The sequence below is a fragment of the Hermetia illucens genome, chromosome 2, assembly GCF_905115235.1.
Source record: "Hermetia illucens chromosome 2, iHerIll2.2.curated.20191125, whole genome shotgun sequence".
Lineage (NCBI taxonomy): Eukaryota > Metazoa > Arthropoda > Insecta > Diptera > Stratiomyidae > Hermetia > Hermetia illucens.
The window spans coordinates 26,364,055-26,390,678 of record NC_051850.1 but is presented as its reverse complement, the minus strand read 5'-3'; the positions used below and the strand labels follow the sequence as shown (position 1 = coordinate 26,390,678).

The 26,624-nt window shown below is 43.5% G+C and overlaps 1 protein-coding gene across 3 annotated transcripts; it reads right to left on the bottom strand.

Annotated features, from left to right (window-relative positions):
* Positions 1-2,016: 2,016 nt before the first annotated feature.
* LOC119649055 (sodium-dependent phosphate transporter 1-A) lies at positions 2,017-24,884 on the bottom strand. 3 transcript variants are annotated; one of them, XM_038051034.1, is made up of 8 exons: positions 24,749-24,884; positions 8,364-9,146; positions 7,875-8,300; positions 7,643-7,813; positions 3,157-3,571; positions 2,728-3,090; positions 2,482-2,667; positions 2,017-2,422 (listed from the first exon to the last, which is right to left on the bottom strand). In XM_038051034.1, exons 2-8 carry the CDS (start codon positions 8,557-8,559, stop codon positions 2,104-2,106), a joined length of 2,076 nt encoding a protein of 691 aa, XP_037906962.1. In that variant the 5' UTR covers positions 8,560-9,146; positions 24,749-24,884; the 3' UTR covers positions 2,017-2,103. The 3 variants fall into 3 exon arrangements, with proteins under 3 accessions (XP_037906962.1, XP_037906964.1, XP_037906961.1); XM_038051036.1 differs by lacking the exon at positions 24,749-24,884 and adding an exon at positions 24,264-24,537; XM_038051033.1 differs by lacking the exon at positions 24,749-24,884 and adding an exon at positions 23,474-23,826.
* Positions 24,885-26,624: the final 1,740 nt, after the last annotated feature.

Below are 26,624 nucleotides of genomic sequence, written 5' to 3'. Positions count from 1 at the left end.
TATACCATCTGCTAAGGGTGATTTCAGTAGTTTAAAAGTTCCCTGGTCATCTTACTCTGGCTTCCGAACATATCTCTCTTGCTATTCTCCAATTTTTCTTTTTCCCCCTTTGTCTACTGCTGGGGTGCCAAAAAGACGCAGGAAAATGAGTTTTGGAAGGTATGTATAGCCGGTCCTCCTCATTTTCCTTAAATGCCCTATCTTTCCTTTTTCAACCAGCAGAGGAGACTGCTTTGTCTTTGGCTACAACCTTTTATATTCTCTTATCTGGCATAGAGTGTTCCTTCTTCCACCTCGAGGATTATGTCTGATTGCGAATATTAGCAGGTCTCTCTAGATTGCATATACTTCTAATCTACTACTAAGCATAATTTCCAGAAAGTACGCTCTCTTCGGTCGGTATAGCCATGCGTGCATTGGCATTGCAGCCGAGGAGAAGTGGTGGCCTCTTCCTCTCGCAGTATTTGACCAGTCTGACAATTTGTACTGGTGGGATCTGAGTGTCGTCACCTGAGCCGTAGCACGAAGACACGACTGCCTCTCAAGTCTTCACGCCCCCTTCAAGGAACTTGGACAGTCACGAGATTTCCAGTCAAAAACTCTGATAAACAAAAATGTATAACTTAATTTTATGAATTGTAGCTCTTGGTCTTTCACAAGAGGAGTTACAAATTACCTGCACACTTCTCACTGCAGACCACGAATCTGCCTTCGGTGCATCCAGAGTTCTCCAGCCAGCATTGTTCCAATGTCATCGTTGGAAATTGCCTTTGTAATTATTGCAGACTGCATATTTTGCCAACAGGAAGGCTCCATTAATGATTGGAATTCTTCTTCATTGCCCAAGTGTCACCTTTCCCTTCCGACATGGCAGCCGTCTGTGAGTCTTGAGTCTTATTAGATTCGAGCCTAGATCCTAATTTTCCACCCCATCTGTCCTCCCAAGTATCCTTGTTCAGTGTGCACGTAGCTGGGGATATTACCCTTACTGTTAGGCGTTTGCCTTTTCCGTCCGTTTTGCTTCCAAACTCTCTCCACAACCAGGTATGGAGATCCTCATTTGTGGCAATTACAAGGTTCAGAAATTGCTCGGTCTATATCATCGCAGTTTTGGAATCTCTGCCGCTTTCTTCATTTTACGGTGTCTCTGTTGAAGGCTTAGGTCTATTCTGAGCCTTCTTGAGAGCCTCTTCCGGTTCCATGCCCTTCGCTGAGATACCGCAGATACCATTAATCTTCTGCGCAACTCAGACCTGTTTTCGTTCAGACATTTGATATACTCACTTCGGAAGTACTTTTGTTGGTAGCGGCCTTCTGATTATGGATCTTTGTTGGTTGTAGCCTTTGCAGCAAACTTTTTGCTGAGCTTGACTTCTGACTTCCTAACCTCTCCCTTCTTGGGTGTTATTACCCAACTCTGATAACCAACTGTGGGGTCGTGCCTATTTGAAGCTTTTGCTAATATTGTGTTTATTAACAGTAGTACTCCTATGAATCCAACGAGTATAGAAGTCAAGAGGTTCGCCGTACCATAGGATCCAAAAGCATGATAAGGGCAGGTGTCAGTGAGGCTCCGTTTCAACTGCAGATTATCCGATGGGCATGATTCGCAAGGAAGAAGTGTCTTTTCGATTGCTCAGCCTAGATCTGTAGCGTTTTGTTAATAATACAGAAAGTGGCTATCACCAAGCACAAACCGGTTTGGTATGCGGGAGGCTTGACTTCTGGAGAGCCGCATATCAGTACACAGGGGAGCGCTAAGTTAGCTCCCAGGGAGCTATATTTCTAATCAATGTATCCTGGGGTTTACTGCTAGACCACTTATCATACTAACCAAAACTTACTGGGGATTTATAAATCTAGAAATTTTGTAATTTCATTTCATGGTGTCCTTTTTAGTGTACTATGAGGATTCCGATACTCATCACCGAGACACCTCCTTGTCAGCCCTCTTTACTCCAAAAAAAACATACTTCTTGCAAATTATTTATTGCAAGAAAACTTTATCATACACTATAATATCTTTTCTATCTTAAACGGTATAGGTTTTCCTCCATTTTGCTTTTTTCCGCAATAACAACAAATGAGTGTGAACGGTTCACTTTAGAGCACCAATTGACATAAAATAAACATTATAGCAGCACTAAGCAGGGCTGCAATTGGAACAGTTACCACCCAAGCGTAAATAATATTTCGGAACAGCTGCCAATCTACAGGCTTCCTCTCAACAGCCCCATCGTTTCCCATAATCTCACTCGGCTCCTCCTCATCTGGTTTCTTGGAGCGTCTTTTATCCTTGCTAGAACTGAAGTAACCAACGAAAACAACCGAACCTACTTTGCAGTGAGTGGTGGAGATAGGCAAACCGATTTTACTGGCTAGTAATACTGTCATAGCAGCACCAACTTCTATGGTGAAACCTCTGTAAAGCAAAAACAGCTTGTTAAGACCTTAGGGTCGGTTGACTGAAAATGAACTTACGTCGATGGTGTAATCTTGGTTAGATCATTGCCAATGGTTTCTATCACACGTCGTCCCCACAGCCAAAGTCCAACGGAAATCCCAACACCACCATATACCAATATGGGGAGTGGAGTTTCCGATTTCTGCAGCACTGAGCCCTCTTTATAGACCATGTAGAGAGCGATTAATGGTCCTATAGCATTACTGTTGATGAGAATAAAAAGCTAATAAATCTGGATAAGACCTTACTCATGAAGATCCTACCTGACATCATTTCCGCCGTGTGCGAAGCTTCCAAATGTTGCAGTCAATATTTGTAGAAATGAAAATAGCTTGGACACTTCCTCGGTTTCCTCCGCATTTTTATTAACTGCTCTTGTTGTAATCTTGTTCTCTTGGCCTCCGATCAGCGGGACCTTGCTCGAATTCGCTGATATTGTCGAGGACACCATCAACTCAAGGCTCGTCTCGCTCTCAATATTCTTCAGGTTCTTCTTTTCGACAGCGTTGTTGTTAGTGACCTTATTCACGGCGGTGGAGAGGATGAAATCGGGTTTGTCGGTTTGTATCACAGGCTTTTCACCCTTTGGACTAAGATTTGTGCTTCTAGCGACTTCTTGGGCATCACTACAATGGTCAAAACAAGTATAAGATCGGTACTACCACTGAAATTTGAACTCCAAGAACACTTACTTGCAATCAGCAGTATCACGACCTTTGGTGTCATCATGCGCTTCGAAAACTCCTTTCAGATCCTTGCCATTCAGATAGACGTTATTCTGTTGCTGGTCATCGATGTAATTTAAACTGGTTATGGTCAGGTCAATGTTATCCAGACTTGCTTTTCCAAGCAGACTCTCAGCTTTTCGGATTATATTCGCGTCCATTTCATACTTGCCGTTGGTCTTTGCAGTGTTAACATTTTTGCTAGGATCACTCAAATCAATGGCCTTCATAAGGTTCAGCTCACAGTAGCCTCCAGTTTTTGGTGAAGTAGTTGTGAGTGATGTAAGCTCTGTTGTTTCGGTGATTGCTGGTAACTGTTGTCCATCACATATTAATGAAACAGGTCGGCGGCTGCGTTTGGGACTGATGTTCGGGGTTGATTCTGAAAGTGATAATTTGACTAAAATTAGGATTCCCATGACCTGAGCCTGAGCCTTAAGGAATGTTAAACTACTTTAATTTCTTTTTTTTTCTTCAATTTCAATTTAACCTGTTTATTTTCTTATTACGAGTCTCAAACAAGCAACCAAGAATAGAGCGTAACAAATGGATGCAAGGTGTATAGCCTCCACTTCAAAAGTATCTACTTCAAAACGCAGGTTATCCCTAATAATCAGGGTTTCTGACCTCCTCCTTGAATCAACCAAATTGCTAATATAGGACAACAGCCCTAATATCCTCAGATAATCGGTTCTTAGTGTTAGGTAAGTGGACGTGGATTTTCCTCACTTTTCATCTCCAAGCTAATATCCAATTTTCCACTCGGAACTTCTCCTCGATTTCGAACAAGTAGCGCAAATATTAACTTTTAAAGAAGGATAAAAACTATTTCATATTTTTCGCTACTCCTTTCCAATTTTCTGATATCTCTCACTCACAACGAATTTACAAACATCTGCAATTGTATCACATCCTCTATATTAATTTCCCCTTGAAAAACTTTAGACACAAGTTCCGCTCATAGAACGCAGATAAACCTGTTTTTCACCTGATCTCCGCGACTTTTCTCAATTTTTTGACACTACACCCATCTTTATGTTATGTTTTGCTTTATGTGCGAAGGGATCAATTAGTATACTGCAATGTGCACTGTTGCGGAATATAACCCTATGGGAGCATTGCGAGTGGTTGATATGTTGCTCTTCAGGAGTAAGCAACCCTACCATCACTAAATTGTCGATGAGCCGCGCAGTCCATCTGCCCCTTAGCTCATTTTGCCAAGAAAGTTGCCACTCGGTAAAAGTGCGTTGACGTTCTTCAGGGGAACCGCCTCTCTTAAGTTCTTGCCCTTACGGCGGTAGATAGCTTTGCGCCCCTTGGCAAGAAGGGTAATGGGGACCACTCTCGCGATCACAGCCTTCTCACAGCCGTAAGATAAGCAGACGCCACTCGCAAAGCTCCCCGCCTCAGTACTTAAGCAAGGTACTTACGATGCACCTCCTTGTCAAGGGCATCAGCCCATACCTTCGCACCATAGAGCAGAACCGACTGCGTTGCTCCCATAAGGAGACGTCTCCTAGCAGATCTAGGGCCCCCAACATTCGCCATTAGCCGACTTAAGGCCGCGACTCCAGCGCTGTCCGCTGCTGCTTTAGTTGCTCGAAGAAGCTCATCTTCGAGTCGAGTATTAAACCAAGGTATTTAACCACTGGTTTTGACTCTATAGTCAACTGGCCGATCGATATGGGACGCAGGGTCGGGATTCTCCTTCTGGTCAAGATGACTACTTCGGTTTTTTCCAGCGCAAGGCTGAAACCGTGAGCAATCATCCATCCGCTTACCCGTCGCATCAATATGCCAAGTCTGCTTTGCGCCTGTTCAACAGTGCGTCCGGCAACTAGTGCCGCCACGGCGTCTGCATAACCGACCAGGCACGACTGTTCGAACATATCGAGTCTCAGCAGACTATCATAGGAAGCGTTCCAAAAGTCCGGCCCTAGGATGGACCCTGGTGCTACTCCCGACGGGATTTCCATCCTCCTTTGGCCCTCTAGGGTCTCATAGAGCGGGAGCGATCTTTCAGATATCAGCAAAATATAGCTTGGCACGTGAAATGGGTTTTGAAATGTGCTTAGCATATCTGTCCATCTTACGGAATTGAAGGCATTTCTGACGTCAAGTGTTATGAGGAGCACTATTCGTCGAGATAGGCGGCTGTGTGCTTTGGCTCGATGAACCGCATCTACACCTCCATAATAGCATCCACTATGGATTTCCCTGTTCTGAACCCGAACTGCCTTGGGGATAAGTCTCCGGCAGCGCGGATCGCTTCAGTGAGCCTACTCCTGATGAGCTTCTCGAGCAAGGTCGGTATGTAGACGGGAGCTCCGGGTCTCCTTTACCCTTGCTGAGCAACGCGAATCTGGCCACTTTCCAGCGATAAGAAAAAATGCCTTCCTTCAAGCCTTGGACGCCTCAAGCAGTAATTCTGGCCGTTGGCGGAAGACCAGTTTGTAAACTTCCGCCGGGATGCCATCAGGGCCTGGCGCCTTCTTGTTTTTCATAGTGAGAACCGCTTCTTCGAGCTCTCTCATTGTGAACAGGGAGCAATCCTCGACACTTTCCACGATATTGACATCAACCCGTATAGGCTGCCTGGGGAACAATGCCCGCACAATGCTGTCCATCTGGGCGGTACTTAGTATGCAGAGCCTCCACAGAGCCCCGATTTTCCGAGTGACAAGCTTATAGCAAAGTTTGCACGGGTCCTCATTTACCTCGTTGACAAGGTCCTGCCAGCCGCGAGCTTTACTTTTATTTATAGCTTGATAAGCATGACTCAGAAATGCGCAATAAGTGAGAAAGATACCCTGACGAAAAGGTGCAATTCCCCAATGAACGTCGAAGTGGAAAGCAACATTGATGGAATCTAAAACTTCAGGAAGGGAAAACTTATTTGGCCAACCGGAAAAGGCTACTTACCGCGCCGAATGACAAAGGACAGCCAGGCGGGACACGCTCATTAAAACCAGTGAGCTTACGTATGCGGACAGTAAAGTCAAACCAAACATCCCTCTGATTTGAGGGTAAATGTCATGCGTATAAGACAAACAAGTAGAGGCTACCTATTTCTGGAGCTTAAAGCGGGGGGAGATAGAAGTGAAAACCTACGGAAGGAATCGAAGCGTCACTAGGTGATGCTGCAACCACTTGTTCTCTACTTGAAAAAAAAACGTTCAATCATTTCACTAATTTAATAGCCAGAAACACCGAATTTCGATGATACAAAGATACTGGAGAAGGTATTAAAAGAATGCAAGAATGGAGCAATTCCAAAAAGGCGATAGGGGAACTGAATTGATGCGGATAATGGAAAGTAACTATGATCAAGTAACTGGTGGACAAGATTATTAAGCTTCTGCTTCGTGACTGAATGTTCCAAGGCCATAGTTCTTAACATCAATACAAGATTAGATTATATCTTGCTGCTTTAGGCCGTAGGTCACTGTTAAACTCCTTCAGTAACACGTTTACCTAGCTTGTCTAACCAAACAACTGATTATTTACCGCACTGCCGGGTCTCTCACAGAAGAGGGAGCGGGCGCCGGGATGATTAGTCCATGGTAAATGCACTTTGAACGATGGGACAAGCACTAGTATATTTCGGGCAGAAATATACGCCATAGATAGATGTGCCTCTTTTAACCTCTAAAGGCTGATATTTTGACCAACTGTCAAGCAGCTACCAAGGGCCATAGGTCTAAACAGGTGAACTTTAAACTAATATAGGAATACCTTAATAAACTGAATACGTTCAGCTCGTACAACAAGGACTGGATGCTCTGGGTTCCAAGCCATATTGGGTTAAAAGTCAATGAGTCAGCAGATAAGCTGGCCAGGAAAGAAGCAGGGATGCTACTATTCGGACCAGCATCCAATCGGAAAGGGGTTCATGGCTATAACGCTTAAGAAAGAAGAGAGATGGATATACTGGATTATACTGGGCCCATCATCAGGAATGGAACAGCCGGGGTGTACCCAAGGATTTGAAGGATACTTTAAACCTCACCAAGCAGAGCCTTGGGATCATAGTACGAATACTTACTGGTCGTTACAGACTGAATTATCACCTGAGGAACCTAGAGATATCTACGAACACTGTTTGAAGATTCTGTGAGGAAAGTGACGAAACCTCTATACATGTTCTAAGACAATGTCCCTTGGGGAATTACTCAACCCAAGATATCAGGCTGAAATAACTAGAAGAATAACTGACTAGACTGAACTGAGTCAAATCAAGGTAATAATCTCGGGCGAGCGCAATGCTGACCACATTGCCTCCTATAGGGTATCCTGTAGTGTACAGTTACGTCTTGAATGAAGTACTCTAAGACACTTCAAGGCCCTGATTCAATATGGATTGTTGCGCCAAAGATTATTATGCAGTCAATTTCCAATAAATAGATTAAATTATGCTACTGGGATAGAAACTATACTCCAAACTAAAACTCACCTGTAGAGTCATCAATCACAAATCGAACTGGTTTCTCGGCTTTGATTTGCTCCATGATCTTTTTCTTGTAGGCTGGGACAACTATGAGTTTCACTAAAATGACTGTCAGCAATCCTATCAAAGCGCTCGCTCCCAAGGCTATACCCAAAGGTATATTATCCATGTGAAGAACTGAAATTCAAATTGAAAAATTAGTTTTTACTCTACACACTGAAATTTCAAAGCTCCTTACGTTTCGGTCCATCCAGAACAACGCTAAATATATTCACGAAAATCGTGGCTCCATAAAAGATGGGCATAGCTATCAAGCCGGATTTAAGCGGGTTTTCCGATTGTAAAATGAGCTTTTTTATTATATAAAAGAGAAATGTGCTCATGAAGCCACTAAGGACGGGCGAAATGAACCATGATCCGACAATTGTGCCTAGAGTTTTCCATTGTACTCCTTGGGTACCGCGTGCTACAAGGCTGAATCCGATGGTAGAGCCAACAATACTATGCGTTCCAGAGATAGGTAGCTTGAAAAATGTCGCAACTAATAACCAGCACGCGCTGCTTGCCAAAGCTGCCAAGCAGCCGAGCATCAACTCTACCTCATGGCCCTCATATAGGCTCACTTCAAGAATGCCTTTTCTCATTGTATCCGACACTTTGTATCCTGCAAAATAGAAGATATTATTAGCTTAAGGAGAAAATCTTTTCTAAATCGTTTCAATGTTACCTATAAGAACTGCACCAGAGATTTCACAAAATGTTGCCAAAATACATGCAGCCCTTATGGACAGTACTCCGGAACCAACGCTGGTTCCAAATGAATTCGCCACATCGTTGGCTCCGATCCCGAATGCCAGGATAAACGCGATAGTGAAACCAAGGATAACGATCCATAGAATTTCTACTGAGTATGCCTCAATCATTTTGTTAATATTGTTCGTGTTTGCGCAGGACAGAGGAAATGAGCAGGACAGGAAAGGACTTCTACGCACTTAAAATAATACTTACAGACTTAAAACTTCCAAATATTAAATATAAAAAATAAATAAAATTACAACTAAAAAATTAACTGGCAGAACACCATCGTACCAGAGAAATAGATACTTTTACCGTTTTGATTTGAATACAATAACATTTTTAACATCTGGCAATGGCGGCATCTTAATTTTTCTATAATTAATTTGTTTTAACAGTCAAAAGCTCAGCAATTTGGATAGCTTACGGCCCTCTAGGCTTGTGTGGTACAAAACGTAATTATTCTAATGCGTATTTGTTACGAGTGGGAAGGATTTACGAGAGGATATCTGGTGGTTTCGATCTAGTGGAATTGAAGATGTAGGTTTAGATTCTTTTCGCTCGTAGACTCTGCCAACCGCAGGCTATTGATGTGGTCGCTGTAGCGTGGAAAAATTTGAATTTAATTAACATTGGATATGTCAAAGGCTGACAATTGATTTCCGTATTCTCGGGAGAGGCCAGCAATTATCCGGTTTAGAGTGAACAAGCATTTCTGTAAAGAAGAAAAAGATAAAATCGAATTAATTTTAGCTTTTAATTGCATCTAAAAATATTATTTTTTCAGTTACTGTGTGGTTGTTAGGGTCAATTGGAATTCTAGGCATTAGTAAGCTATGGAATGCACATATGCAAATCTATTTATTTTAAATACCAAAAGTGGTCCGCAGTTTGGCTATGTTCGAAAGCAGTTTTGAATTATTTCAGCATTTTCAATATTTACGGAGATATCGGCGTTTAAAGTTTTTCAAAAGATTTTTCACCCATTTTCCCGGTGGTGCTCAGAGGAGGCGGTGAGAAAGACGGGGCGGCCACCCTGTCGGCCAAATCAAAACCAAGTGGCCGAGGAGAACCTCCATAGTGGTGGCACCGGGAGACGCTGTACTCACTTTGGTTTGCCGGCCGTCATGCAGTAGGCGAATGCTCCAAAGGTCTAATTAGGGCGATCAGACCCGAGTCTGCACGCGGACTCATCTGAGGTGGCAAATTGGTCACGAAACCTTACCAGGGGTATACTGGTACCATGGGAACCGAGATAGCTCCTGGACTCTCATACTTCGGGTGAACTCCCGTTGTATGTGAGTACAGCTCAGTTATTTGCGGTTGGCCCCCTAGTGGGAACTTCATGGGGCTTGTGGTGATGCTCAAGCGAGAAGAGACCTTCGGGCCTCGGCGTGGTGTTGCGTTTCAACACGGGTGCCGTACTCCTTAGTTCGGTAGAGATTTAGGTATGTCTTGCATCCACCAGTATGAATGTCATGCACTTGGTATAGACTGGTACCGTTGTTGCTCGTCTCAGCGGCGCTCTGATTGTGGTCACAAAATCAACCCTTGTCTTAAGAAGACCGTAGGATTAAGTCATCCAGACAGGTGCTCACGTTAAACCCTCAAGGACTCACCCACTTTCAAATTTTATCTTCGGCATTAAACTGTATGAGAAGACGCTACTATATAGCTCCAAAGAAACCTAGTCATTGGCCATAGTGGAAGGTGAAACACACAGCAAAGCCTTCAGTTGGATTTTTGCTCCTTCTCAATTTATGACCTATTTTTCACCCTCCGATTTCTTAATCAAACATATGCACACGTATCTCAATTGTTGGCTAACGTACCTTCCCTGCAAAATTATATATAAACAATTAGAATGGTCTAATCACGGCTCGTAAACAAATATTGATAACAGCTTTTTTGGAGCTTTAGATACTAATATCGTTCAAATACGACAGCGAAGATATAATATTGATATAGAATGACCTCAGACTAAAACAGGTTTTGAGTTGCCTAAATCTTTAGATATTGAACAAAAAAGCGAGTCACTAAGCGCATGAATATTAATCATGGCAAACAGGAAGAATGCTATTCCCTATCGAACTTAGAGACTTGAGTGAAGCCTAAGCCTTCTATCATGGACATGGACAATTAATTAATTAATTAATTTCACAATTGGTCGATATACCGTGGTAGATTTCGTCCATGCCTTTATCCATGGTTAGATGTGGTAGTTTTCCGGATCACCTATCTCTTGTACTGGCTTTCCTTGGCCAAAATTATGCAGTCATCGAGCAGAGATGTATGTCTTATTTTTATTTTTATTTTTAATCTCTGGTAATTTGCCGTCATACTCCGCCATGCTATTAACTTAGTATGCTGGTCCCAAGCCCAGGTAAAGGAGGAGGGTTTGAGGCAACGTACTCTGTACTAACCTTAGTAAAACAAAAATAAAATGCAGAGATCAGGGAAAGAGATAAATAGAGTATAGGTGAGTATAGGTCCTGCGACAGGTCGACCAAGAAAATGCATAGAATGTCGTTACAAACATGATGATCAGATTGAGTCACAAACCTCGGAGAAATGCTAGGGCGTCCACCTCAGTCGACGCGGCAGGAAGGGCCCCGATCCTGTCGAGAAATGGGCAAGGGTTCTTGACGCATGGACGGCGTCAGGACGTAAGCAAGTTAGTCCGCACACAACGAACAAAACAAATATGTGTCTGCACGCTAAATGTTGGTACCCTAACTGGAAAGACCGAGGAACTCGCAAGAGCCTTTCGGAAAAGGCGCATTGATATCTGCGCTCTGCAAGAAACCCGATGGTCTGGTACCAAAAGCTGCGACATTGAACGCGAACGCGGTAAAAATGGCTACAAACTTCTCTATTTTGGTAACTCACACACTCAATATGGTGTTGGCATTGCCATCTCAGAGGATTTCCGTGATGCCATTAAAGAAGTCGAACGATTTGATGACCGGCTGATGAAACTCACCATTATATCATCTGATCGCACTATTCACTTCTTCACCGCGTATGCACCACAGACAGGTCGACCTGATGCCGAGAAAGATGCCTTCTGGTAACTTCTCGATGAAAAGAATTGTCACGTGCCTGCTGACGATTACATAATCATTGCCGGCGACCTTAATGAAAATGCAGACGGTAACAGGTGCCATGGGGGAAAGGGGTTCGGAACGCGCAATGAAGGTGGCGAGCGTATAATCGATTTTGCGGACACCCATGACCTTGTACTTATGAATACATGGTTCATCAAACGATGCCAACATTTTACCACTGTCACTGATTGCAAAGTCGTTCCCTATGAGATCATCGCACCTCAACATCGGCCGTTGATTGCCGTCCTGCGAATTAAGCCACCGATAAAACAGCGTGAGGAACGCACTGCACGATCCACAAAGCGGCCTCTGCAACCATCGGGGTCACCATGCCGGGTAAGCGGTACATCAACCGAGATACTTGGCTTTGGAATGATGATGTTGAAATGAAGGTCCGTGAAAAGAAACGCCTCTACCACAAATTTCTCGACGATAAAACGCCTGCTAATTGGCAAATTTATAAGAATGCCAACCGGGAAGCAAAGAAGGCGGTCGCTGTCACCCGAGCGAAAAATCTTTACGATAAACTGGACACTCGGGATGGCGAGAGAGATTTGTATTGACTTGCTAAAAGCCGTAATGAACGCACACAGGATATCGAACACTTCTGTTGCGTTAATGACAAGAACGGTACTTTACTTACCAACCGTCGAGCCGCAACAGATAGATGGCGAGCATACTTCGAGCAGATTTCAACTAAAGAATTTGCTCATCCTCCATCGCATCTGAGCTCTGAAAAGCGAAGAGCTGGGACCCAACACTATGGCTCAGTGAATTCTTTAACCGGGTTATTCAGGAAGGAAGAACACCATCTGACTGGAAAGTAAGTATTGTTCCAATATGGAAAAAGAAAGGTAGCCCAGCAGAATGTTCAAATTACCGTCCGATCCGGTTAGAAGCATCGCCCTCTTTACATTGCCTTTCTGGATATAGAGAAAGCGTTTGACCGTGTACCACACGAACTCATCTGGTATGCTTTACGACAACACTTCGTGCCAGAAGAACTCGTGCGCTGGGTTCAATTGCTCTACCACGATCCGAAAAGTAAAGTTCGAAGTATGGCAGGTGTATCAAAACCGCTTCGTGTCTCTGTTGGTGTTCATCAAGGAAGTGCCCTCTCACCACTCCTCTTTGTTCTTGTTGTGGATACCGTCACACGGGATATCCAACCTCCAGCGGCCTACACACTGCTTTATGCAGATGATGTTTTACTAGCATCTGATAGTAAAAATAATCTCGATGGAATGATTGCCTTATGCAACACGGTCTCAGATTGAATTTAAACAAAACTGAATTTTTGACGACCGATCCCCATGAAACAGGCGCAATCACTGTCAGCGGCAGTGATCTGCCCAGAACTGAGCGATTTCAATACCTCGGGTCAACGCTATCAGCCAATGAAGAACTGTGTTATGAAATTACTTCACGCATTAACGCAACCTGGATGAAGTGGCGTTCCACAACTGGTGTTCTTTGTGATCGACGTATCAACGAACGTCTCAAATCTAAAATTTACCGCAATGTCGTCCATCCAGTCGCTCTCTATGGTTCTGAGTGTTGGCCGACTATAAAAGACAATGAACGGCGTCTGGCGGTAATGGAGACGAAGATGCTACGTTGGATGTATGTGCCTGGAAAGTTTGGTGTGGTTTTTCCAGTTGCCTGCACTTGACCTATAGCAGAAGGAGAAGCTTTAATTCAGTAAAAGTTGAATGTGCAACCCCATTCTGTTTATGGAGTGAGAAGGTCACCCCTCTTCAAATCCGATGAAAACTGGTGGCAGTCACTACCCCTTAGAAAGTTGTGGCGCCTCAAACAGGGGTTCTTTTGATATCATCATGGTAAAGTTTGAATTTTCAACCCTAATCTGTTGGGAAGAGAGGATACAGAGAGTATTCAATAGAAAAGGGAAGGTACCCCCTCCCTAACCCCTTTAAAAAATTCCAGAGAAGAAAAATGTCCCCCTTTCTAACATTGTTGGAGACGCAGTCATTCCCGTTGAAAGATTATATCCCCCCGAAAATCATTATCATTAAAAAGCTGATTGCCCTACCCTTCCCCTTCCACCCCTCCCCACCCGCGCGGTTGCCCTCTCCGACCGTGACGCTGACAGATTAAACTTTACCATGATGACATCAAAATACCTCTCGCTTGAAGAGCCATACAGATTTCTCGCTTCTGTCTTTCGAAGTTAAATCCTATCGTTTTGACATGAAAATGACTCCATTTTAGGCCATCACAACTTTTTGACGGACGATTACCATCGCAATTTTTTAACGAGATTAAAGAGGGGGGACTTTCTCCTTCCTATTGAATGCTTTTAGGGAATGTTCAAAATTTAAATTTTGCTATGATGATATAAAAAAACACTTTGAAGATCCTTAGCATTTTAAGAGGGGATGGGCTGACCGCCACGATTTTTCATGGTTTTGGTGGGGGACCCCCCGCTTTCAATCAATAAATTTTCCACCCACTCCAGAGGTGAGGTTCAAAATTCAACATAACTTCAATAGTGCCTAAATATGGAATTTAATTCAGAGTGCCGATAGATATCAAGGCAACGGAAATTAGAGAAGCTTCTCATGGGCATGGCGACGAAAGCGGAAAGATTTCTAAAAAGCATAGGGAAAAGGAAACATCATTGCCACAAAGGGGAAAACGAATTTGAAGCCTAAATGGAGGGTTTATTGGGCGAAAGTAAGTGGGGGACAAAGTGGGCGAGAGAGTGAGGTTAACATCTTATACCCAGGGTTTACGGATTTCCAAAAATTGCCCTTTCTATAAAATTTTGAAACGCATTGATTTCAACAACCATACATATAATCGGGTCTTTGGATTACCTATGGTAAGCTCACTTTCAACGGACATGCAGATTTTGGACTAGAAAATTTGTTAGACAACTGCCTAAAGCGACTAGGTTTGACTCCAAAGGCAACAATAAAAACAAGGTGCAATATTTGAAAAAAACTGGAAGACACAGGCGTGGGTGATCCAAAAGTAACCGGCCTGAACGTGGGCTAGCATTCGAAGCCTATTAGACAGTACTGCCACTAGGAGAAGTTAGCAGAGACCTTCATGCAGAAAATGGCCACGCGCCGCTCCCAAGGCAGAGGTGAGGCAGCGTCTGATGAGTTGTCTCAGCTGTGATGAGTTGCCTCCGCCCTGGACGAAACCGGCAGTCAACTTTTTTTGAATGGAAGCTTACCAAGTGCTTCAATATGCTTCCAAAGAGGATGCTATGAATACCATGCTTATTTCAAGCTCTCTTCATCATCTCAAAAAAAAAAAACCAACGAGAACCTTAGTGGCAAGATGAATATAGTTTTTGAAGAGAGAAGCATGAGTTGTAATTTTGACTGAGAATTTGCAAATGAGCCGTATTGTCGCTAAATTTGCTCCATGTCTTCTCAACGATGGTCAAACAACTTTCAGTTGATTTTGAACCAGGACTTAAGAAAAGATAATCAAATTGATTCGAACTTTCTGTCCAAAATCATTTAAATCATAAAGGTTAAAAAAAAAGAGGGAGTAAGTTGCTCTCCATTTGGTCCGGTACAACATCAAGTGGATGCGGATTTAGGACCCCTCAATACTAAAGAAAATATTTCAGCCGTGGCCTAAAGTATTTGCAGATTTACGCTCAGTATAATTCGCAGTCATGTTGTGTTTTGCGAGTTATATAATGGAGCGTTTAAAATCCGCGCACCGCTTCAGTCACGCTGCTCTCAGGGTAGAGTTGAGGCAGCATCTGACGAGTTGCCTCTGCTTTGGTACGAAACCGAAAAGCCATCTTCGCTTTTTAATTTATAAAGGTATTTGTTAGAGGTATGACGTAGAAACTAAACAAGCGTCAAACCAGTGGAAAGGCGTCAGATACAGATCCTATCTCGGCCAATTTCTAGTATACCCCTTGAGGATCATCATCATCATCAACGATGCAACAACCGGTATTCGGTCTAAACATCCCATCGTCATCAGTCCATCTCAGGCAAGGTCTTGAGGTTGCCATCCCTATATACAATAGCTTAAGAGGACGATCAGATCTGGGTCCGCAGTTGGGTCCATGTAAAGTGATTATTTGCTGCTGACCCGCTTGTGCGGGTGTGACTAGGCTCCACCTGAAGGAACAAGAGCAAACGATGGTGCGTAACAAAGAGGACCGGTTTTTGCCCTTTTGCTTCATGATTTTCAGGGCTTTTCCAGTGCGGAAGTCGAAAGGAAGTTTTGTGCACGCACAACCGAGAACATCCAAAAGCATTTTGTGATTTTGGGTTTTCTGATAACGTGATCGCCACGTTTTGGGGCTCAAGTGCAATCTATTGTGCCGTCACGTTATCGATGTATCAATCATCTTTGCCAACATATGTATTCGCATTATTGTCTAAAGTTTGTGGTTTACTTTGATATATCGATATATGGCTGAGTACGGGGGATCTCGGACCTGATTGAAGACATCACGTGAAACAGTTTGGAGTTCGAAACCATTTGGGAAATTCCTGTGACACGGCGGATGAGTCCTAGTTCAATACTTTTACTTTGCATAGCTTCTGTGGCTGTGATGATAGCCCTATCTTAAAAATTGAATCCTGGAGAGCAAATTAAATTAATAAATAGCATAATTGGTGGCTCATGGGGATTCCAGGGGCCGAGCAGATTTTTGAGTACAAAGAATTAACGGAAAACGAAACAGAGAAAGTATAAGATGGGCGAAATTGAATATGAAATTAAAATCAACTTATTTTTGACTGGATATTGCGCGAGTTATGTAGCTGTCCTTGATGAACAGTTTAAGCAATGCATGAGAGCCATTGGCTTCTATTGAGGATATTTTTAGTAGACATCCACGTTCCTACCATCGTAAGGCCTACGTCAACTTATGTCGTTAACCGCGTTATGAAGATGGCTCGCCAATGTCGGAAGAGCCGAAGCAGGGAGGGCCGTACCTAACTTACACTTAACACAGGAGGAACATCGGATGAGGATGTGATCCGTCATGGCAGATCCTATCGCGGGACTCGGTTCATGAATTTTCCGGCAAGATAGAGAACTCTAATAGGGTCCCCTATACTATCATGCGAAACCGTCACATAGGGGCAGCACTAAAGGGATCGAGTCTCTGGTGGTACGGTGTGGGGGAAACCTCGTCACAGGCGGACCGCGGCACACGCTTCTAATTGTCTTCCATAACACATTAGACTAAGTTTATGTCAAAAATCATAAAGATTGGTCAAATCAACCTGCAGCATGCCAAAGCCTCCTCGTATCCATTGGCAGCGAGACTGACAAAGTTGCAGGACTTTCCCCACATTTTTCTGGTGCAAGAGCCGTGGGTTCGATTTAACAGAATCTGTGGCATTGCATCAGTAAATGAGGCTAGGATCTTCTATGATGAAAGATCCATAAAACCCAGAGCTTGTGTCCTGATGTCAAGACGGTTAGAGGCAACCATGCTGAGACAGTTCTGTTCCCAGGACTTAGTTGCGGTCATCGTACAATATGGCGATAGGAAAAACATGATAGTTGCCTCCGCTTATTTGCCCTATGATTCTTTGTATCCTCCACGGACGCAAGAGCGTCTGGGATCTGGTAGCTTATGCAGAATCAAGTGGCCTCGAACTCTTAATAGGTTGCGATGCGATTGCTCAACATATTTGTTGGCGCAGTAGCACATGATTGCAAAAGGAGAGAAGCTATTTGATTTCATCACTTCAGCTGGTCTCATTGCTGCAAACTTAGGGTGCATCCCTATGTTCGTGGAACGAGAAGAAGCGAAGTAATTTACTTAACAATCTGTACCTCAGAAGTGTTAGAGTTGATCACACACTGGTGGGTGGTAGACGAGGTCTCACTGTCAGATCACCGATACCTAGAATTCAATCTGAATATTGCAGTCGAACAGTCTGTAGTACAAAGACGGAATCCTAGGAAAAGTTCAAGGACTTCTTGGCAATAAAGTACAGTTCCCTAGGTTACTAAGGACTCTTTTGGCGCTGGAAGATGAATTGGAAACTCTGAACTGCACACTTTTAGAGTGCTATGAAGAGGCTTGTCCTATTTCCCGAGGCCAAAGCGGTAAAACGGTTCCTTGGTGGAACCGAGAACTGCAAAAACTCAAGAAATCAACCAGGCGACTTCTGAACCCCATAATTCACTAGGGGTTCAGAAGTCGCTTGGGTATATGTTCGGAATAGGAATTCTTCAAGATGATACGTGCCCCTCCTGTAATGAGGAAGCGGAATCCACGGAGCATTTCCTATGTGAATGTCATGCATATGGACGCATCAGATCTTTGGTGCCGATGTTCTCCAGTTGCGACGGGTAGCATCAAATCCACTAACGGAAATCCTGCGATACGTTAACGAATCCGGAATATTTCGTTAGATGGGGTGGCGAGTGCAATGAGAGCCAACGCGGCCTGAGTGTTCAGAAGCAGTAGCTTCTCCCCCACCACACACACACACACCATGAGCACCTGGGCAAGTCCAGCTTGACACCTCACATGATTGTCCAAATTGCGACAGTGTCCCGAATTAACCAATGTACATGTTTTTCCAATGTTCGAGATTAGTGGAAGAAATTTTGTCCGAAGAATGTTAGCATGCCATGATGATTGGGAAGTGCTCAACTCGATGATCGTATCGATCCAGGATAAACTACGAACATATCGGGAAACCGGAAGCTGGGCGCTTCAATTGTTGGAAATAAAGCACCTGGCTTGGATAGCATCCCTAATAAAGCTCTCAAGGCAGCAGCCAAAATAGCTCCAAATATGTTTGCCGAAGCATTCACTACATGCCTTAAAGAAGGAGCATTTCCTACACAACGGAAGAAGCAGAAATTAATACTAGTCCCCAAGCCAAACAAACCTTTGGGTGAAGCTTCGTTCTACAGGTCGATATACTTTCTAAATAATACTGGCAAACTATTCGAACGCGTAATCTATAACAGATGAATTCGAATTGCCGAAAAGGATGGTCCCTCCGAAAATCAGTTCGGTTTTCGAAAGAGGAGGTCTACAACGGATGCAGTTGTCCTAATAGCTAACACAGCTAAGACCGCACTTGACGAGGACAAATGTTGTGCAGTGATTACACTTGATGTGAAGAACGCAGTCAATTCCGTTAGATGGAGCAAGATACTTGAGTCCCTAATAATCTTAGGCGTGGCGAAGTACCTGGTGCGTATCGTTGCCGACTTCCTAATCGATAGGATTCTGTGCTGTGAATCAAATGAAGGAATGAAATCATACCAAACGACAAGCGGAGTTCCACAAGGGTCTGTCCTAGGGCCACTCTTGTGGATTATTATGTATAACGGAGTACTGACCCTAGACCTTCCAACTGGTATGGCCTCCATTGGTTTCGCGGACGATATTGGTGTGACGATTGTTGCACGCCTTCTCGAAGAAGTCGAGCTTTATGCAAATGAAGCAGTCTATGAGATTAAATCCTGGTTAGAGAATGCTGGTCTACAGCTCGCAGAGCATAAGATAGAAGTAGTACTAATTACTAAGCGGAGAAAGTGCACTTCTATGAAAATCAAAGTTGGAACACAAACAATTCATTCCAAGCTTGCACTTAAGTGCTTAGATGTAATGATTGATCAGAGGCTAAACTTCAGATTGCATGTGGAGGGTGCAGTAACCAAGGCATATAACATCGGAGCACTGATTGCGAGAATGCTACCAAATATAGGTGGGCCAAGGCTGAGCCGTCGACTCCTTATTTTGAAGGCGGTCAGTTCGATCCTATTGTATGCAGCCCCAGTATGGGCAGATGCACTGAAAAATATAGCAAATAAGAGAAAGATTGGAGCTGCGTATCGCATAAGTGTACTCCAAACATTTTGCGCTTACAGAACAATATCCAATGAAGCAGCATGCGTGATAGGAGGAATGGTCCCGATTGAGATTCTGGCGAAAGAAATACAACGACTTTACGATCGAACATATCTCACCGGAGAATCTCCTGCCCGTTGGCGACAGTTCGCACGAGCTGAAACTATCGCGGAATGGCAAGAGAAGTGGGAGGAGTCAGAAAAAGGCCGCTGGACTCACAAAATCATATGGCATATCCGGAAACGGATCGGGCGACTTCACGGCGAAGTAGCTTTCGACATAACTCGAGCATATCTGTATCAATTTGGGCGTGATGATTCGCCATATTGCCTGAAGTGCCCAAATATTGCAGAGGATGCAGAACACGTCTTTTTTCATTGCCCCAGATTCGAAGCCCAAAGGGCTACATTAGAAGCTACAACCGGGGAGCACTTTACACCCGAAAATATAATGGAACTTAAGGGGAAAGCAAAGGGGATATGGACCGAAATCGAAAAAGGGATTGCAGGCATCGGAAAGAAGTTTAGGGAGGAAGAATTAATCCGAAAGAATGAACGCAAGAGAAACACGAATATTAACATGAGCGCAGAATAAATTGCAATAGATAAAAATAATAACATAATAATAATAAGTCGAAGCACTCTTCTCCACCGTCTAGCTGAGGTTTCCGTTGAGGTTCGAGACGAATTCTAAAGAGCGTGTATAGAATTCTCGGATATGGATCCTTTGCATAGACCAGGTATTCCCAGGCTATATGCATCTCCAGCAACTCTGAGAGTTCTATGTCAAATCAGTGATGAGATTGCATCTCGACTGTGTGCTCATATGTCACTTCTCCAATTACAATCATTTATGTATTGGCGTGCAGTTATGGCTATCAGATTGCATGGGTGGAGATTCGCTTTCGTGTTATTGGTTTGGGTGACCGAAGAGATCACCATGGAAAATTCGTCTGGAATGTCCGCGGGACTCACTTAGGCAGGACATTGCTAGACTGATTTAGATCAGCACTGGCAATGCCAGCAGACAGGTGAGAAATAAAGCGCAGAGGGTTTATCGGAACTATGCCATCCCCAATGAGACACCCGTAGTTGAAATTCTGGACATACTGAAGCAGCAATTTTCTGTTATATGCAGTCGGTTACGACGATATGGCGAAAGTCATTCCAGACGTGTCCAGAATGCAACATACGCGGGGAACCAGCGGAGCTTTTTCGGTTGGAGTTTGGATTAGACAAGTGTAGAATCCAAGCCATCCGCAAAGGTCATCACGAGCTGCATGCCGGCATAGCATTGGTGACCTCCACATCGAAGCTAGGACCGAGACAGACTTCTACAAGTACCTAGGAATTCTGCAGAGAACCCATGCTCGAGTTGGTGATCTGAAGGATGCTCTGCTGTCCGAATTCCTGCGAAGTGTAAAGTTGGTGCTGAAATCGCATCCCTCGGGGAAGAATCAAATAAGCGCGTTGAATGTATTCGCTATCCCTTCACTGGCTTATGCATTCGGAATATTGCCGTGGACGGAGACCGATCGGCTCGCTGCGCGCTTATTTTTAGAGCAAAGAGCAGGCGAGTCCCTTGCATGTGGCTGTCTGTAAGGCAGCCTGTGTGCTGACTCCACTTAACTTGAAGGATCGGTCTCTCAATCCTCTGAGTGGGGTGAAGTCGGATCAAGAGCGGATCGATGAATGGAAGTCGAAGGCAATGGACGGTAAACACATGAATTGTCTTTGGCAGCCATTTGTCGATTTGTATTTGTCGAACAGATGACTGTGTGCTCGGGAGCTCTTTGCTGAGACGGAGGGGTTCATCTGTGCCATTTAGAACGGCGTTATCGCCACTGGAGCTTACAAGAAACTCATCATGAAAGAACGGGTGGAGAACGACCAGTGCAAAATGTGTGGTTCGGCGTTAGAGACTTTGGATCATCTCATTTCTGGCTGTCCTGTTATGGCACCGGCGCAATACATCGCCAGGCATAATGTTGTATGTAAGGTTATCCATCAAAACCTTGCATACAAACATGGGCTGATGACGGGAACATGTCCGGTTTACCGATATGAGCCGCAAGCAGTACTTGATAGCTCTGTTTACAGCATGTATTGGAACCGGCTCGATGTTGCGGGGAGTTCTCGACGGATTCTCCCATTAACCTATCACCGGCCATCATCACCAGCGCCCCCTTAGGTTTGAAGTAGGTAGGATCGTCCGAGCCTAAATGCTTGGCACTTAGTGTTAGTATTAGGTAAAATCCGGCATCTGCCGAGATTGTGATATTATCATTATTATTCTGTTAAGGGAAAGTCGCTCCGCGTCCTTGAAGAACTATTGTACCTCTTTTACTGGTTATAGTCTACCTATTGATCATAGTATCTCAAGCAGGCCTATAACCGTTAGGAACTTTAGTATGTTCCCTACTTCCAGATCTTTCAGCCTTGCATCTGGTAGTAAGTGTTCTCCCAGATGCCTCGACCTACTTTGCACAAGTGCCGGACACTGTCCCAGGACGTGTATAGAGGTTTCGTCCTCCTCCTCACAAAACCTGCAGGCAGTGTCCCTAGGTGATAGTTCAGCCGACAGTGACCAGTGAGAATTCCCACTATGATTCGGAGGTTCTTTTTGGTGAGGTTTAAGCAATCTTTTGTGCGCATGGGTTCGTATCCCCCAATAAGCACCCTGGACTGCTTCATCCCCGGTAGGCCCGCCCAGTATAGTTCCCTGAACCGTTTCCGATTCCACAGAAGGGTTTTGGCTCGTGTAAAGGCGTCCTTGCTCCCTTCTTGGCTAGTTCGTCCGCTGCCTCGTTGCCTTCCAACCCAGCATGGCCTGGAACCCAAAGTATCCAGACCTTGTTGGACGAGCCGAGTGTATTAAGTCTCTCAAGGCATTCCCATTCCAGTTTAGAGTTCACCTGGTTGGACCTAAGTGCCTTGATCGCTGCTTGGCTATCGTTGAGAATAGCTATGTTCTGCCCCCTATAGATTGTGATAACTCAGAAATAATAATAATAATAAATTTCCAGCCCCACGACGTAATACCAAATGTGAGTCCCGCGGTGAGAGTGGAAGGAGAACATAACCGTGTGGCAGGAGCCTGCGGTAGCTTTTGAAGCTTTCCACCTTCCATCGGCAAGCAAAAAAGACGGACAGACAGACAGACATTGAACCGATTTTAAAAACGGGAAAGGTACGGGAGGCGCGGTTATGAACGCCAATCAGAGGGGAGAAGAAACCTAGCTAAAGTGGGCTAACTCCTCACTATGATGTAATACCTGATGGTGGTTCCACGGGGTAGGGAAGCGAGTTGGCAGTGGTTTTAGTGGATAAAAACACTGACGTGTTTAGGCCAGTGTCCTTTGAATATTTTCACTTGCTGAAAAAAAGGAAAGAAAAGCAGGCAGACAGGCAATGAACCAATTTTGATTAGGTTTCGTTTTACACAAGACAACACAATTAAGGACCATACTAAGTCGCCAAGTAGGTTTTTCACGACAATACCAATACAAACCAGGCAGAATTTTGTTAGCACTGCATTAAATGTTATTAACAGCGGAATCTATTCACACTTCCGTTTCGAAAGGATGTTATCAAGTCAGCTTTCAGCAAGCGGTAGAGTGATGTGAGCATCGTATTAATATTTGGTGAGTCAAAACGAGTTGTCCGTATGCTGGCCAGCAGGAAACTAATTAGCAGAGATGGGAATCTGTTACAAGGCGCAATTCCCAAGTCACCCCCGGTGTATTTTCTCCGTAGCTCCACGATATTCATGAAAATGATTCCTCAGCAAATCCCCAAGTATCTATCATGAAATCTGTTACGCTTCAAGGAAATATTCAAGTTCAAGTGCACAAGGAAGTCGTATATATCGCCAAGATATGTTTATAGAATATCTTGAAAATCTTTTAGAAATTTACAGCCGACAGAATTGGAATGGGTGAGTTCGGTATTCAATGTTGGGGTTTATGGTTACGTAATGTGGGTTTTCCCGGTAACTAGATACAAGTCACTGGCAGTAATACGATATATGATGGGTCACGCAGTGTTCTGAACTGATGTTACGGCACAAGACTCACACAAATCACAGTGCTCTACGTACCTAATTTTGCAAGCTGAATTGTTGGATATAGATCAATACACTGAACTTCGATCAAACACTGTAGATGAGAACAAGTATCTCGTTCTAGACTATCTAATGAAAACTTTGCTCAGTGCACAACTTATAAAGCAGATTTATATCTTGGAATAGTCTAATCATTAAATTTCATTATTTAGCAGGAATTGATATCACTATGGGCTTGATAGCGGATATAGATACAAATTTAGATCTGAAGCTCCCGACGATTTACATAGGTAAATCCAGATAAGCAATTGATTTCGCAAACATTTACGCAAGTTTGGATAAAGACGCGGAACGTGATAAAAAGCGAGTGCGTTTATCTAGTGGATTATCAAAGACTATCGGAGTCTAACCGCCAATAGACAAGTGACTTTGCGAAATTCAGATTGTTTATGAAAGACGCCTATCGAAATCAGCGACTCGTGACTAACAAAGTCCAGAAATAGTCCTCTTGATGTATCACTGCAACTAAGCCATGCAAGATGCACTGCATGAATAATTGCAAGAGACAAGTGGTGCAAAGTGATAGATACGTTCTTGGTACTTTTGCATATGCGATCGCTAATGAATTTCTAATTAATAACAGTTTTAGGAGTGCACTTATGGGGAAGTGATGTATTGCGAACGTCGGTTCCCCGGTGTCCGAGGGCCGACTCATAGTTGCACGAGTCACATGTTTTCGCTCTAATGGTCTTAAACTAATTCTAAAAGCCGTGGGAGTTACTTGAATAATAAGTCACGGATGAATGCTATTAATTGCTCTTCATACCACCGAATTAAATTACAGTTGACACTAATTAGTCGATTAATTGATGACTATGCTTGAATTCCCAGATTTTTTTCCAATCGTAACTTGAATCGATTTTTCACAACTATGTACCGTGTCCGCAGATACTCGAGACTAAAATCTACACTGAGCCAATGTGCGTCCAAGCTGGAGCCGTCCCATCTATGAGGAAAGCACAAAAGACACCACACAACTATGAACTGTAATCCTCTTCCAAATCTGCGTTCAAAGGTCCATGTTTTTTCCCAGAGAAAAAAAGGACCAAGTCGAAAAAAGCTATATCAGGATGTTCACGAAATTACATGTGCTTGTTAACCTTCCCCGGAAAAAAATGGGAAGACCTCGTGGGAAACAACCATCACTTCTAACGTAATAACCATTTAACCACAACAATATTGATTGCTTCCGACAATTGAAATTCAACTTCCGCCAATCTGATCAACTTAGAATAGAGAGACAATACATACTTTTCCACAAAAAGATATTTTTAAGTTTTTCACCAAGGGGGGCAGCAAGAGTTAGATATGAGCGATTACACCGATGTCGAACTAAAATCACTCTGAAACTCAGCCTGGTACTGCGAACAGTCTACCAGGCACCGGGATTGTGGGAAAGTCTGTGCTGAAAATGGTCATAATTGCTCAGGGATGAGCTGTAAAGGACCTTATAGAGTCTTAGTGGTGGTGGGAATATGCCCTGAAGACGTGCTTTTAAAAGAGTTGCAGTAGAAAAAGAAAATTTAAATTGTATTTAGGGACTCTTAAATTTTTGGCTGAATCACACGAAGATTCTACCTCCACCTTGCCTTCACCTGTTCCAAGGACTTTTGAAAGGTTTACGAAGCTAGTCTATTTCCGAACCATAGTGATACAAAGTCTCTCATCCTTCTGCGATTTCCTAAACCTCCTGTCCGAATTTGTCCCGCCAAAACCATAAGACATCCTTAATCAGATAACAGTTAATTTTCGCCCATCAACCCTTATTCCACAAAACCAATTTTCATCCCAGACTGTGCCCTAGCAATCGTATAATCCCGAACTACTTTGACGACATATGGCGGGATTGTGCGCATGTGGTGTAGAACACCTTCAGATACTCGTAGCTTCGGTGCAAGGGTAGCAAATATAATTCCTGCCCTATAGTAACCTATAGTGGTGTGCTCCTCCACATACACTAGGGATCGCCGCCAGGTGAGGTTTAAGGGATGATTTCAAAAGCATATGCATTCAAGTAAATCCAATAGCCCGGTGTTTCGCACATGGTCTCGCTTCAGTACATCTAGTGGTTGTGCCAACTCAGGAATCACGTGTACAAAAATATTAATTTCACACGTTTTGGCAATGAATTGCTTAATACTTTCCGATGCATGCTCTCTGCGCAAATGATTTCATGCCTATATTGAATGTTACTGTCAATTTTTGGATAAATTTAGAGGATTTTCTTACGCAGCTATGAGGTAAGCAAGAGGACGGGAGAGATGAAAGTACAAAGTGATCACGTGATTGTCAATGGTAGGCCCAATTTGCAAGAATTTTTTTTGAAATTTTTCGTCAATGGCAAACAGATGAGAACACTCCAAAACCAATGAATAAGCAAGTAAAAATAATCATTGGGGAAATCATGCGGAAAATGACATCAAGAATAAACCAGGACGTAGGTGGTTGAATCCAGTTGAAGAAGGAAAGAAATTTGAATAGAAAAAACGAACCAGTTGCTTCCATTAAGTGTCAACAACCCCCTCAGCCCCAATTATGATGTAATTAATGTGTAAATCATAACAAGGTAACTTTGTTACTTTAAATTCCACATACATATGTACTAAATATACACTATGCTCACGTCTGCGGGGGGAGGGGAAGGGGAAGGGTTGATTTCCCCGGTTCCCAAAATTTCTCGGAAGTTCGGAACGTAAAAGCGGCATTCAAATTATGATGATGAAGATATTTGATAACTAGAGAGCTCCAGATTTCTTCTTTACGGTCCTGCTCATCTATGATATGGATATTTCGTGAAAATCTGCAAAAGGATATTGTTTGATTCGTTCGTATAGTGGAATAATGACACGTTGTCATGATGTGCGGTAATACGGAAGAGCCATGTTCTGCAAAGGAAAGAACGGTTTACATAAAAACCACATTTCTGTGGGCACCAAACAACCGGAGCAAAGATAAGTGCTAACTAAAATGGACAAATAAATTTAATTCGACCGAGACCTTTGAAGAGTTGTTGAGCATTTCTATTCGCAAACCACTTTGGAAGTGAGCCCTATAGGAAAGTTTGCAATATATGGACCATAGATCAGGTTGGCCGGTTAGCAACATGATCGTCCAACAGCCAAATTAT